The 12,944-nt window shown below is 34.7% G+C and overlaps 1 protein-coding gene across 4 annotated transcripts in view; it reads right to left on the bottom strand.

Moving 5' to 3' along the window:
• The window catches only part of CPNE8 (copine 8), a 258,415-nt gene that overhangs the window by 180,303 nt on the left and 65,168 nt on the right, over nt 1–12,944 (bottom strand). For all 4 annotated transcript variants that reach the window (XM_016923660.4, XM_001168902.7, XM_016923658.4 and 1 more), the window contains exons 4-5: nt 11,894–11,997; nt 3,244–3,283 (exon numbers count right to left, since the gene is read on the bottom strand). Coding sequence is in view for 3 of the 4 variants with exons in the window: in XM_001168902.7 (XP_001168902.1) it covers nt 3,244–3,283; nt 11,894–11,997 (144 nt within the window). In the remaining variant the exon portion in view is untranslated. The remainder of the gene's footprint in view (nt 1–3,243; nt 3,284–11,893; nt 11,998–12,944) is intronic.

Here is a 12,944-nt window from a genome sequence, read left to right as displayed (position 1 = left end):
CATATTTATTTCACTTTGCAAAATTGGCAGGTAGACAACAACAGTCTTAATGAATCATATCCTCAGGGAATAAACCTATCTTGTTCATTGATTCTGTCTGATCTTCAAAAATCCTCATGAATTTCTTTTGGGTTGGATGAGCTATATGTGTCTTTACCTAAAATCTGTACTTGTATGCTTTCAATTAAGGAACAGCTTTTGCTATAAATTTCTAACAGAAATCTAGATGGTCATCTCTAACAGTTCTTATAACAATTCAAAAACACATTTTTCTTCTCTTTCGACATCCTTCACCTACTTATAAGCTCAGGCACTTATTAACTAATCTGTATAGTCGACTAAATATATTTTAAAAACATAACACAGACACAAATATAAAGGATAGCTTAAAATGCGAAATAATATAAATCATGGGACCTACAGGAGACGATGCAATATATCGGTAGAAAAGTAATGAGAATCTGAACTAAGGCAATAACAGCAAGAAGGGAAAGAAGAAGGCAGAAAGAGAAGCATTTTTTTGTTAGAAGGAATAGGACTTGGTGACTCAGTAAAAGTCAAACGTGACACAGAAAGTGGTTAACCATGCATCCAAATTTTCTAACTGAGTAAACTGTGTTGATGAATTATTCTCAAGATAAATCACAGAAGCAGAAGCACATGATCTGGAAGGAAAAAATCATAAATTTTAGATCTACTTGAGTTTTAGGCTTCTGTGGAGTATGTACTAGGAAATACTTAACAAGCAATTGAAACTTGCATTTGCTAAGGTATCCAGAGGGATAAACACTTGAGGGTCATCAGGTATGGTAGGGACATGGTTGAGCTCTCCCAAAAACAGTTTATATAGTGAGATGAGATAAAAATTGAAAATAAAGTTATGAGAAAAAATAATATTAAGGGATAAGAGGAGGAAATAAAGCTTAAAGTGACAGATAATGGGTAAACAGGGAGGCTGGAGAAGCAGCAAGGGAGAGGTTTCTGTGGAAGTTAGAAATGAATGTTTCAAGAACGGAGTAGTCAATCCTATTTGGAACAGAGAGAGAGAGATTACGAGGTAAAGAGTGAAGAGAAGACATTCAATCTTAATCTAACCTATGTCGGGGTAGTTTAAGCAGAAGTGAAAACCTGATGAGGAGATAGTAAAAGAGGTATCATGAGGGTAAAGCAGTGTCAAGATAAAATTTCTTACAATGAGAAGATAAAATTTTCTTATGAAAATAAAAGTATTTCTACAAAAGAGAAAGATTTGAAAGGAAATATACATTTATGATTTCTAGGAGGAGTATCTCTTATATAATAAAATGTAGTCACTAGTGACTATTAAAGGGAAAAGAATTAGCCATGTTTAAGGTACCTTCCTATCCCATACACTTCTCTCTGCCCTGTACTTAAGGCAACTCCACTGATAGGAAACACATGTTCCCAACTTCACTTAAAATATCCAACCCCATGGAAATGTCCTTACCTGCCAGTTATTACGCCCTTTGAAGAGTAGTTTGAACTAAGAAACACAGAAACTATATTCAGGGAGAGTGGTACTTGGAAGTCTATGTCCAGTCAGAAGTGGTGAGGTCATTTCCCTAAACAGAGAAACTTGGTCTTCAAAGAGAAGCAGAAGCTCAGAGAAAAGACATGGTAAAAAGAATATGTGGCCTGAGAGAGAGAAAGAGAAATGGAGAGAATAGCTATCTCACTCACAACTCACCACCCTGTTTCCAGTGCCAGCTCCCATAAAGCCAACCTACACTTCACATTTATGACATGCTCATAATCCCTTTAATCAACAACCTATGTGTGAGAAGTGAATACATTTCTTTCCTTACAACTCAACAACTTTGACTATAAAATGCAGTTTCTTTTCTGATTCTTTTTAGGACATTTGCAAAACTTCCAATATAAAGCTATGCAAATAAATTGTAAATGTCTAGTCACAATGCTATAAACCTTAATCATGAGCAGGAAGGTGGCATGGCAATCACAATGAACTTTACTTATGGAGAGCAATAATCTTGTTGCAGCATTTTTTTCAACCTGTAAAGAGGTAAATCACTTAGACAGACTGTTCCTGAATACTTCTTCACATGATTCTGCTGTATGCTTCATAACACAAATAAATCTCATACCTCCTTCAATGAAGGGGGCAGCAGTAAATGTGATTTTTACCACCATACGTATCCATGCTCCCAGATTTTCCAAATCTGTTTCCTAGCTCGTAATCCCCCTTTCTGTCTCATCTCTTTTCCAAATTATTACACTCCCCTTCTCCAAACTTCATGGGAAATCACATGCCCATCTATTCTAGTTTGACAGCGTACAACAGTGGAAAAGTTAAAAAATCTCACCCTCCTACATTTCTGGGCACTGTTAGTCCAGCCAGCCTCCTAACTCTGACACAACTGCTAATTCTACATCTGTGTACCCAGATTTCACTTGGCACCTCAGTTATCTCCTTTCAGAATGCTGTTTTCACCCTCATTCAGCCCTTCCTACTGGGGGTGGCCTAATTCCAATTTCACAGGTCAATAAACAAGTTGATGGATTAGCACAATGTTTCGCTGGAGTATCTCACTCTCATTCCTCCCTTCCCATCTACACTTCTTTTTCTGTCTAGCTTTGATGCCCAACTACTCCTGGACCTGGAAATTTCCCCAGGTAACAGTTGTTACCTGGCAACTAGAGCTCTTGAGAAAAGAGGAATAGACCAAAGGAGGGACCCAAAAAAGAAAACAAAACTATAAGTGACTTGAGGACAGAGATTATGTCTATCATGCCCATATTATGCCCTCTGAAACTAGCACAATGCCTGGCATATACAGATATTCAGGAAATATTGGTAAATAAACAAACTACAAAAAAAAAACAGAATAACAAACCACTCTGCCTATACTCAGCTACTTCCCATTCTCTTAGAAGTTAAACCTTGCAAAAAGACACTTGCAATTTCATCTTGCTTAACCTGATCTAACTTCAAACATCACTGGGAACTGTAATCATCATTTACTGAAAAAATAAAGATTAAAAATTAAAAAGAAGATTAGTCCATTTTACTTACTAAAGGTAACGTTTTTAATAAGCTCCTCCAAAATGTTTTTCTGGGGTTCTTTTAAAATGTTACTTATTTTCTATGACAATCACGTTACATGAATAACTTAATAGATGTATAACTTTAATATTAATAAGTCAGCATAAGTACTAATCATTGTATTATAATGTTATAAAAACATAAAAATATGAACTTACATGTTTGGATAAGTTGGGGCTCTTTGAATCAACATCATACCTAAAAGATTGAAATATAAAACTCAAATTATTTCCACAAAATACAGCTAGAAAAAAACCCAGTATTTTCCAAAACACATAAATAATATAAAAATGAATCCAAAATAATACCAATAGGAAGAAAAACTTAGCAAATTTTAAAGTTTCACATATTCCGTGGCTTACATGCCAGTGGTAGAATTCATGATCCTTGGGTTCTTTCATTTCTAAACACCTAACAAGTCTTAATATTTTCTCAATAATCAATTCTGCTTTTTGATAAGTTTAAACTTTCTCTTTTCTGTGCATAAGTTTAAACCTTCTCTTTTCTGTGCATCAGTAGTATCCCAGTACTGTGCAACTTACTTCAAAATTCCTTAAAAACTGAAAAGCCCTCTTCTCTGGACATCATTTTAAAGGGCAACATGAGGGATCCTTGAGGTGATAGAAATGTTCTGTATATTGCCAGGATAAATGTCAATATCCTATTTGTGATATTGCAAGATGTTGCTACTGGGGGAACCCAGGTAAAGGATACACAAGTCTCTCCGTATAATTCCTGTATTATTTTTTACAACTTCATGTGAATGACTCTATGTTTATCTCAAAATAAAATATTTTAAAAAATCAAATTAATTATTTAACAAACAGATCCTGGTAACAGGTTGTCCTTAGCACACATTTTAATTTTTACTTAATATCTTAAATGCTATTGTTAAATTGGCTGCAGTAATGAGACATTATTTTTCCCTAATCACAGAACTTAAAGAAAACATACATTTTATGGAAACAAACATATTTACATAAGACTACCATATGTTCTGGTTTTGACCAGTTGGTACTGGAAATTAATCAGTTCTTGGAAAGAGTCTGCAATACGATCATTCATTATCACTTTATCCCCTGGTATTAAAGAGTTTGTAGAAGTAGAGAGGACACTGATAGTCAAAATATCTTCAATTTGCCAAATTCTTGTATACGAAAATATTTGTACTGACTACAGTCTTTCTCCCAAATCATATTCATTTCAAATTTCTTGTGAATAACCTCCTACCAAAAATTAACTGCCTCTTTAAAGGTTAAAGTCTCCTCTCTCACATAAGAATGTTTTCACAAATAAAGAAAACATCTCAATCATTAAAAGTTCACTGAGTATACGGATGCTAGGCAGAGGGTCCATTCACTCTCTAGCAAAGAATGTTTACCATAAACTAGCTTTAGAATTGCAATGGTTCTAGGTAATAATCATCCAGGGATACTAAGGCTTTGAGGTGAAAGGACAGGGTCTTTTCTAATCAGGCAGACAACCCCTGAACAATCTTAGCATTACTCCAAGTGATGGGATGTGAGAGAGAACACACAGAGCCACTCTATAGAGATGGAATTTCTTGTCTCACCTTCTCTTTTAAAAAATATTATGAATCTCATCAACAGATAACTGGTATTAAAAAGGGGAAGGAAAGTATTATAGAATACAAGAGACACAGGAGAAAAATACAATGTGTGACTCTTGTTTGGAGCCTGACTTAAACTAACTGTAAGACATTTTTAAGACAATCAGAGAAATTTCCAAATGGCCTGAATGTTAGCTGCCAGTAAGTAGTTATTTGGGGTAAGGCTGGACAATGGCGTGGTGGTCTTATAAAAACAAGCAAACAAACAGGAGGTTCATAAATAAGCATCCTTATCTGTGAGAGCTTTATTTTGAAGTATTGGTAGGTGAAATGATTTGCTTTAAAGTGATTCAGCAATAAGTATATAATAAATAACCTGGAGGAAGTAAATGAACCAAAACTGGCAATACATACATGCCACTTTTGAATCTGCTTGAAAATGTCCATGATAAAACTTAAAATATTTAGAGCTTTTTCTGTCTTTATCAAAATAGTCTCTCCTCCAGAAGTCCTGTGACTTCCTTTCCACAGGGAGAAGCAGAAAGATGAGGGATTAAATGCAGAGAATATGACTTCTTGTTATTATTTTTTAAATAAGAAGGAAGTTAATTGCCTCTCTCTTCCAACAGCACACACTCATTATGACCTGTTTACCTACGTAAATGAATTTATTTTCATACTTTTATAATTAAATTTTACAATAGCAAAAAAAAAAAAAAAAAAAAGCATGATGCAAAAACCTGCCTCAGAAGAATTACAAATTACTCTCCTTCGCATCAAGGCATTCTGAGCACTTTCAACAGCTATAGCCTGGAATTTTAAATCAGCAAATTGCCAACATTTACTGTAGAACTACAGCTGCTAGTACAAAAAAATACATTTTTTATCCAAGAAATGTTTCTTATATAAGAAAAATTTTTTAAAGGTAAGATTGAAATTAGCAACTTAAACAATATCAGAGATGAAACATAGCTGTGCTAGCTCCTTCTCAAAAATCAACTCTGGAAACTATCTTCTAAAAAGAACCGAGTGTGGACTGGGGAGAAATGACATCGAATGTTCAATTAAGAAGTAAAAGGAAAATGTTTTCATCACAAAAAGCTTAAGTATCTTCAAATACAATCCTCTTTCACTGTATTTTACAAAGCTTTTTAAATACCATTATCTCATAGGTAATTTACATGATATACCTGAATACAATATGTTAGATTATAAAGCATTAGAAATTACCATTTTTCCTTTTTTTTTTTTGGAGACAGAGTCTCACTCTGTTGCCCAGGCTGGAGTGCACTGGTGCAATCTCAGCTCACTGCAACCTCCGCCTCCCCGGTCCAAGTGATTCTCCTGCCTCAGCCTCCAGAGTCACTGGGGTGACATAGGTGCCCGCCATCACACCTGGCTAATTTTTGTATTTTTAGTAGAGATGGGGTTTCACCATGTTGGCCAGGCTGGTCTCGAACTACTAACCTCAAGTAATCCGCCCCCCTCAGCCTCCAAAAAGTGCTGGGATTACAGGCGTGAGCCACCGTGCCTAGCCTAAAATTACCATCTTTCTTTTAACACAACTTTTCTTCTAACTTTTCTAAATATATCAAGACTTCTCCAGTCCCACTCTCACAGGTCATAACATAAACACTACATCCTAACTGGTTACAATGTATACGTGTACCTGTGTATCTGTTTATAAGTTCCATACTTTCTTTAAGGAAGACAGAATATATGATCATGGAGGAAGCTTGGTAGTTTCTCCTAAGAGGATGCATCCACTGTGCCTAAATTTAGTAACAAATTTTGCAAACAACTTCATCCTGCCATTGAAACCTTATTACTACAGTAATGAATTGGCAGTAGCTGATTTGGGTGCACCTTAGGATTACGTTTTTGATTCAAGAGTAACAGATATTGATGGAAATTTTTCTTGTATTTCTGGAATTGCAACTAAGGCCCAAAGAAAAAAAACAAAATATGTGATCATGCTTAGCTCAGAGCTACTGAATCAATCACATTAGGGTCACATACTTTCTCCCTAAAGTTCAGGGGACCAGTCCATGGCCAGGTGATGAACACACTATTCATAATTGAAGACTTTTCCCTCTCTGTTGGGGGGCAGTAGGGAGGTTCTTTCCACTCCCCAAAGCCAAGTAAAGTATGGCTCCAAAATCTGGGATGCCTGCAAGGTATCTGGGATGCCTGCAAGAAGGGGAGTGCAGCATCTGGTTCATCAGTAAGCTACGGGGCCCTGCTGCAAGTCCACTCTGGGGCTGTCAATGAAAGAGAAACTCACTAGGAAGTTCTAGAAAGTGCTTTCTGAGCGACGAAAAACATAGAATAATGTCCTTTTTGGCCCCTCCTCCATAAGGACAAGACAAGCAAAGTACTTAAAATGTGTCCTCTGAGGCTGATTCCCACATAAGGTCTGGATTTTTTGGACGGTAGGAGACCCCCATCTCTGTCTCCCAACACCGCCTACCTTTTTGCATTCCCACCTCCCTTCTGTCCTGCAAGGAGCTGGGCAATAGCTCCAGCTGAAGGGAGTGGAAGGGAAAAGTCTTAAATGAAGTTTGAGATTAAAGTTTTAAAATAAAAAGTACCTAACAATTAACAGAGTAAGATGGCTCTAAGAAACAAAAGTGACTGGAAAGGCATGAAATTAGACTTTGACATTGTTAAGGGAGCCCTTAACCAATGGGAAAAACCACAGTTGACATGGTGTTGGGACAACTACTAGAAGAAATAAAACAAGTTATTTTTCCTCAAAGTGTTGAGATCCATCTAAAATATTTTATAATAACATTATACATTTCATGATTATTACCATTTTATTTATCAAGAAAGAAAATAATTATCTAGGTAAGTCATATCTAGACTCAGATATCCCTTTTTAGTGTTCCAATCTGAATGGAAAAACGAATGAGAAGAGTAATTTCTGAATTATCCTCTATCTGGCACATACTACGAAGTGATAAGGCTATCCACACTTCCTGCTCAAATGCATTTTGGTACAGCTACTCTACCAATAATAAAGTTTTCAACCATGACAACAAAGTGGATTTATTAGGAACCTGTATTATCATCAGTGTGATAATTACAATGAAAATAAATAAATGTCAAAGTTTATTACTTTCTCTGTGATATATACATAGCATGATGAAAGAAACCATGTCTCCTGAATGAGTAAGCACATACCAGATCAAAAAGGCAAGGGAATTTTAGGACTTATAGCCGATAAGGTAATCTTGAAAATATATCTCAGACATACCATAGTAACAATAAAAAAAATTATTATCGGTTAACTATTATAGTACTTATAAGAATTTGGGTCAGTGGTAGCAGAAATAAGTTGTCTCTATCTCTTTCTCTCTCTTTTTCTCTCACTGTCGTTAAAATTATTTCAGCACTGAAATTTTTTTTAAGTTTATAAAAGCCATTTCTAAAACCTGTTATAATATCCAGTTTAGATAAAACATGTTCAAAGCTTCTTTTTTAATTTGTTTAGACTTTTATAAAATCAACAGGCATTAAGTAAACCCAAAACAATTCTGAAAACCATTTACATCTATCTGTTGGTCAATTTACACTAGTGCATCTTTCAGCATGCTGTTCCTTCAACGAACTACATTACTACAGTGAAAATTGATCACACAAAATGAGGTCATTTTTGTCACACCCAACTAAAACAGAATCAGGACTGATTTTCCCCATGGCAGCAGAGCCATGGGGAAAATCACTTGGGAGTCACAAACACCTACTCCAAGAACTGTCTCACAAGCCCAATCCAAAACCTCAAGGACCTGCTGTGATTTTGAGACAAGTTTAACCTAGTAATTGCCACCCCTTACCAATCAGAGATCACCAGCTTCTGTAAGACACAACCAGCATCAATAAAGTTTCTTTCAAAACAACCTATGTAATTTTTCTCTTTTCCCAGTAAAACTCCAGCCTTTCCTTTTGTTCTCTGAACACACCAGAAACCATTCTGGTACGTGTGTGTACGTGTGCAAATTGCAATTCTAATTATTGTATATTATTCCTAAATAAATACTTTTCTTAGAGATTAATCTCTGTATATATTTACTTAAGGCTGATACTGCCAATATGTCAGTATATTTGCAGTAGTTCTCTGGGTGGTAGGGGTTGGGACTACTGGTAATTTGTATTGCCTACTTTAATCTTTTTTATTTTCCAATTTTTTTTACCATGAATATGTTACTTTTACTAGGAATAACACATTGCTAAGAATTTTAAAAACCAATATCACAGGTATTTTTTATATATATATATATATATATATATATAACTCGTGAACTATTACACTATTTCCACATTTACTTATGTAGATATCCTGAAGAAATCACAAAAATAATAATGATGATAATAATAATAAGCCTGTTCTTTCAGGTTAAAGCTTATTATGTGAGTATTCTAAAAAATGGAAAATCAAAAGGAATTAAAGTGATAGCAAAGACACTACATGAACTAAGATGATGGACTTGTTACTCCTCTTGATGATCTTCTGCAGGTAACCCTTTCTAGCCCTAATTGTTTGAACTTTTCAGCAATCATATAAAATGGAGATGTTCTTTGAATTGAATTTCTGAAACTAACAAAATACATGCAAAAGGTAAAACAATACTTATTTAATTCCATTTTGCAATATGCTTTCACATTTCAAACGTTACACTGTTTCTGTAAAAATTGCTTCAACTTCAATTAGGAAGTTAAAATATATCCATTTACTTAACATTAATTTATGTTACTTTATAGTTTCCTGACACTCTGAGGTAAATGTTCCTGGAACAGACAAGTTTTGAGTATCAGGTAATGAATGAAGAGCAGGACACGGATCTAAAAATCAGAGCTAAATAACAGACGAGGAGTTCAGGGAAGTAACAAAGCTTATAGGATCTCCAATGTTGAAATCAAAATAAAATACAGAGATGAATCTCTAAATTAAATCTTTTATTTGGGATGCACAGAATTGCAATTCAGGGCATATACATGCAGACCAGGGTGATTTTCATTCAGTATGTCCAAAAAACTAAGAGAAGGTTGGGAGTTTTATTAGAAAGAGAAAAGCTATATATTGTTTTGAAAGAAAACTGATCGGCACTACAGAAGATTTTGGGAGCTGGCAAAAGTGGCAATTGGTGAGTGACGGTGGTAGGTAAAACTAGTCTTAGAGTCATGGCAGGTCATGACTGTTCTTTAGGGTTACATTGGACCGATTCAGCAACTGGCCTTGTGGAAAATTCAATTCTTGGAACAGGTGCCTATAAGTGCTTTTTCCCCCTGGCCTGTTGACTCTGATTTAGTTGAGTATGACAAGAATGACTCAATTCATATAATTAACTTTCACACCAAGTTGATTTCAAAGATTTAGAACCAGACAGTGGGTACTCCTGTCTGCATCCTATAATCCTAAAATTTGGCTGTAAGTAATTTGTCCTCTGAAAACGTAAAGTATACATAAATATATACTACAAAAAGATTTGCATCCAAGGAAACTCACTGCAGGATTATATGTAGTAGGAAAAATGGAACCAGCCAAATGCCCATCAGTAAGTGTTTGGTTAAATAAATTACAGTTATTTTGAACAATGGAAATTATATAACCTTTAAAATGAATGTGGTATATGCATATTTTGTGGCATAAAAGGATATCTGCAAAATACAAGGTAAAGGAAAATATATTTATTGCAATTCCTGTATGCATATGTGTATGCTTAAAGAAAAAAAAAACTCCCAGCATATACATTGAGTCATTTGCAGGTTTGGGAGGGGAGGCAATGCTTTTTTGTATTAGGATAAAAGGAAGCTTTCATTTTAAATGTCTATATCACTTAAAGTTTGCAATAAATATTTATTACTTTCAACAGTGAAAACAATGCAGATGAATGAGAAAGGAAGAAAAAGAAAGGAAAAAACAAAGGGGGGAACAAAGAATCATGAAATAGAGGCTGATTTTAACATAAAGTTAAGTCTGGGATTAAGCAGGAAAAATTAAGAGTCCCATGCTGGTGTAAAAGAAAATTCTTAAAAAGCAATTGCTACCAAGGCCCAGAATAATGGGAGAATTCAACCACATACTACATGACTTATATCTGTTTTTTAGTGGCAACGCTATGTGCAGCCTGTACAATAAACATAATCAGGAAGTTACCACATTTCATTTCAGTTTCTCTTCCAATGAGCCTCATTTTTACTATTTGCAAAGGAGTTTCTAAAAAATAAAAAACCAAATGTGAATGTAATAAATTGTGTTTGATAAATATGACAAATACTCAGTATTCCTGAAGAAAGAAGCTAGTATAAGATCTTTTTTAAACACAAGCACTGCAGGTTATTTTACCATGCATATTTTAGAGGAAAATGAGAAAGGCTATTAACAGTAAAGAGCTGTTATTTTTTACATTATGAAGCAAATTATGACTTTTTCAAATAAGATGTTGATAGCTTTTGTTATCAAAAAGTATTTATAAACTGTAAAAGCATGGTACATCAGGATTTTCAGCTATTTAAAATAAGACATTTATCTTTTAATGTTCGTGAATTTCCTTTAATTATTTTCATATTTTAAGCATATTTTACCCACCTCCCCACAACAGATTTCCTTTTAACCATATCCAGATACTTCAACAATCACTACAGTTCACTTCTGTGGAACAAAAACTCTATAATAATATAAACAGGCTGACTCTATGTTCTCTGTGGACAGGAACTTGGATTTGACAATAATGTTTTAATATGCCAGACTTAGTATCAAAGTAACAAGAATACTTAACATATTTAAAATGTTGACTCGATTATCCTGGTCCTTGGAAAAATACAAGGCTACCAAGGGATGAATGGAAGCCATAGTTAGGCAGAGATCCAGCTGCTATGCTAAGAAGCTGCTGAGCCAAACTTAAGATCTGAGAGACATCAGCCATGGGAGTGGATGTGATAACTTTGGAGTATACATAGAACTTGTAGGAAATCCACTGAAGCACGGGGCAGTTGGGAAGAATGTCCATATACACCGTCCTGCATGGCTAAACTGCTCACCTATTCATTCAACATGTATTCAGACCTACAAAATGCAAAGCAGGGGGCTTGCTTGGGCCACACTCTGAACAGAATTAATCTGGTTTCCTGCCAATATAATCTAGAACTCAGTGCAACCATAGGACCCTGCCTTACATTAGTAATATTGTCTTTAAAATCAAATTTTTCTAAATGCAAGTTTTAGTAGAACTTACAAGTCAAAACGAAGATTCTCTCTTTCTTCAAAAAAGTAGTCCAGAATAAACTTTCTTACAAAATCAGGATTTAAAGTATTATCAATTACTTCAGTTCTTCCAAACTGTGGAAAGAGAGAGAGAATTTAAAATTAAACCTTGTACGGCTACTTATTACAAGTATAGTACTTAACATCACACAGTTCTTTTAAAAAATAAGCAATAAATATCCAAATAATAGAAATTTTTTAGCGATCAAATCACCTCTCTTATTTATTCAGGGAAATCATAAAATAAGCCCTGAGTTCATTCAAAAATCAGCTTCTCCCCAAAATTCATATGACAAACCATAATGCTTCTCCTTCTCCTCTCCCTACTTGAAAGTTAAATCCTCTTTTAATGAAAAGAAGTTATTTCTACCTAAAATTTAAATGTACTATAAATTATTTTCCTAACCTTGTATATAAGAAGGCCAGACAATACATATTCTTATAATTGAAGAGATCATAGTATTCATAACCTTCCTCCTCTTTTTATACATAACAGTCCCATATACAATGCCGTTTATTAGCCATGTTTTGGGGAGAATGCTCTGAAAATCTCCTACACACATATGTCACAACAATCAGTTGTTTCTGATTAATCATGTTTTAATTCTTACCATATCTAGATAGCTAAAATGGGACCTATACTTCTTGCATCTTTTAAAGCAATATGCTATACTTTAGCTTAGAAAAACTAAGTTTCTCCATCTTAGGGCAAGTGGAAAACAGGAAAAAATATTCCACTTTCTAGTCCTCCCTCCTTTCAATGTGAAAGAAGGCCATTTGGCACTTCTCCCAAAGATAGAGCACAAATATAAAATTTTCATCTCCTTTCTATCCTTGGCTTACATTCTTCCCTTCCAACTCCCATGGAATTCTAATGAGAGAATTTTAACTTTGGTTCTGAGCAACATTAGGCAATGAAGCATGCTGTCTTATCACAAACCAACTTTTATTAAAGTTCAATGAAATATTATCTTTTTAATAGGAAAAGAGAAGAACTATGATAATCCATTAAAATGTGAAGC

The sequence above is a fragment of the Pan troglodytes genome, chromosome 10, assembly GCF_028858775.2.
Source record: "Pan troglodytes isolate AG18354 chromosome 10, NHGRI_mPanTro3-v2.0_pri, whole genome shotgun sequence".
Lineage (NCBI taxonomy): Eukaryota > Metazoa > Chordata > Mammalia > Primates > Hominidae > Pan > Pan troglodytes.
Note: the sequence above shows the minus strand (reverse complement) of the source record. Positions and strands in the feature narration are given on the sequence as shown.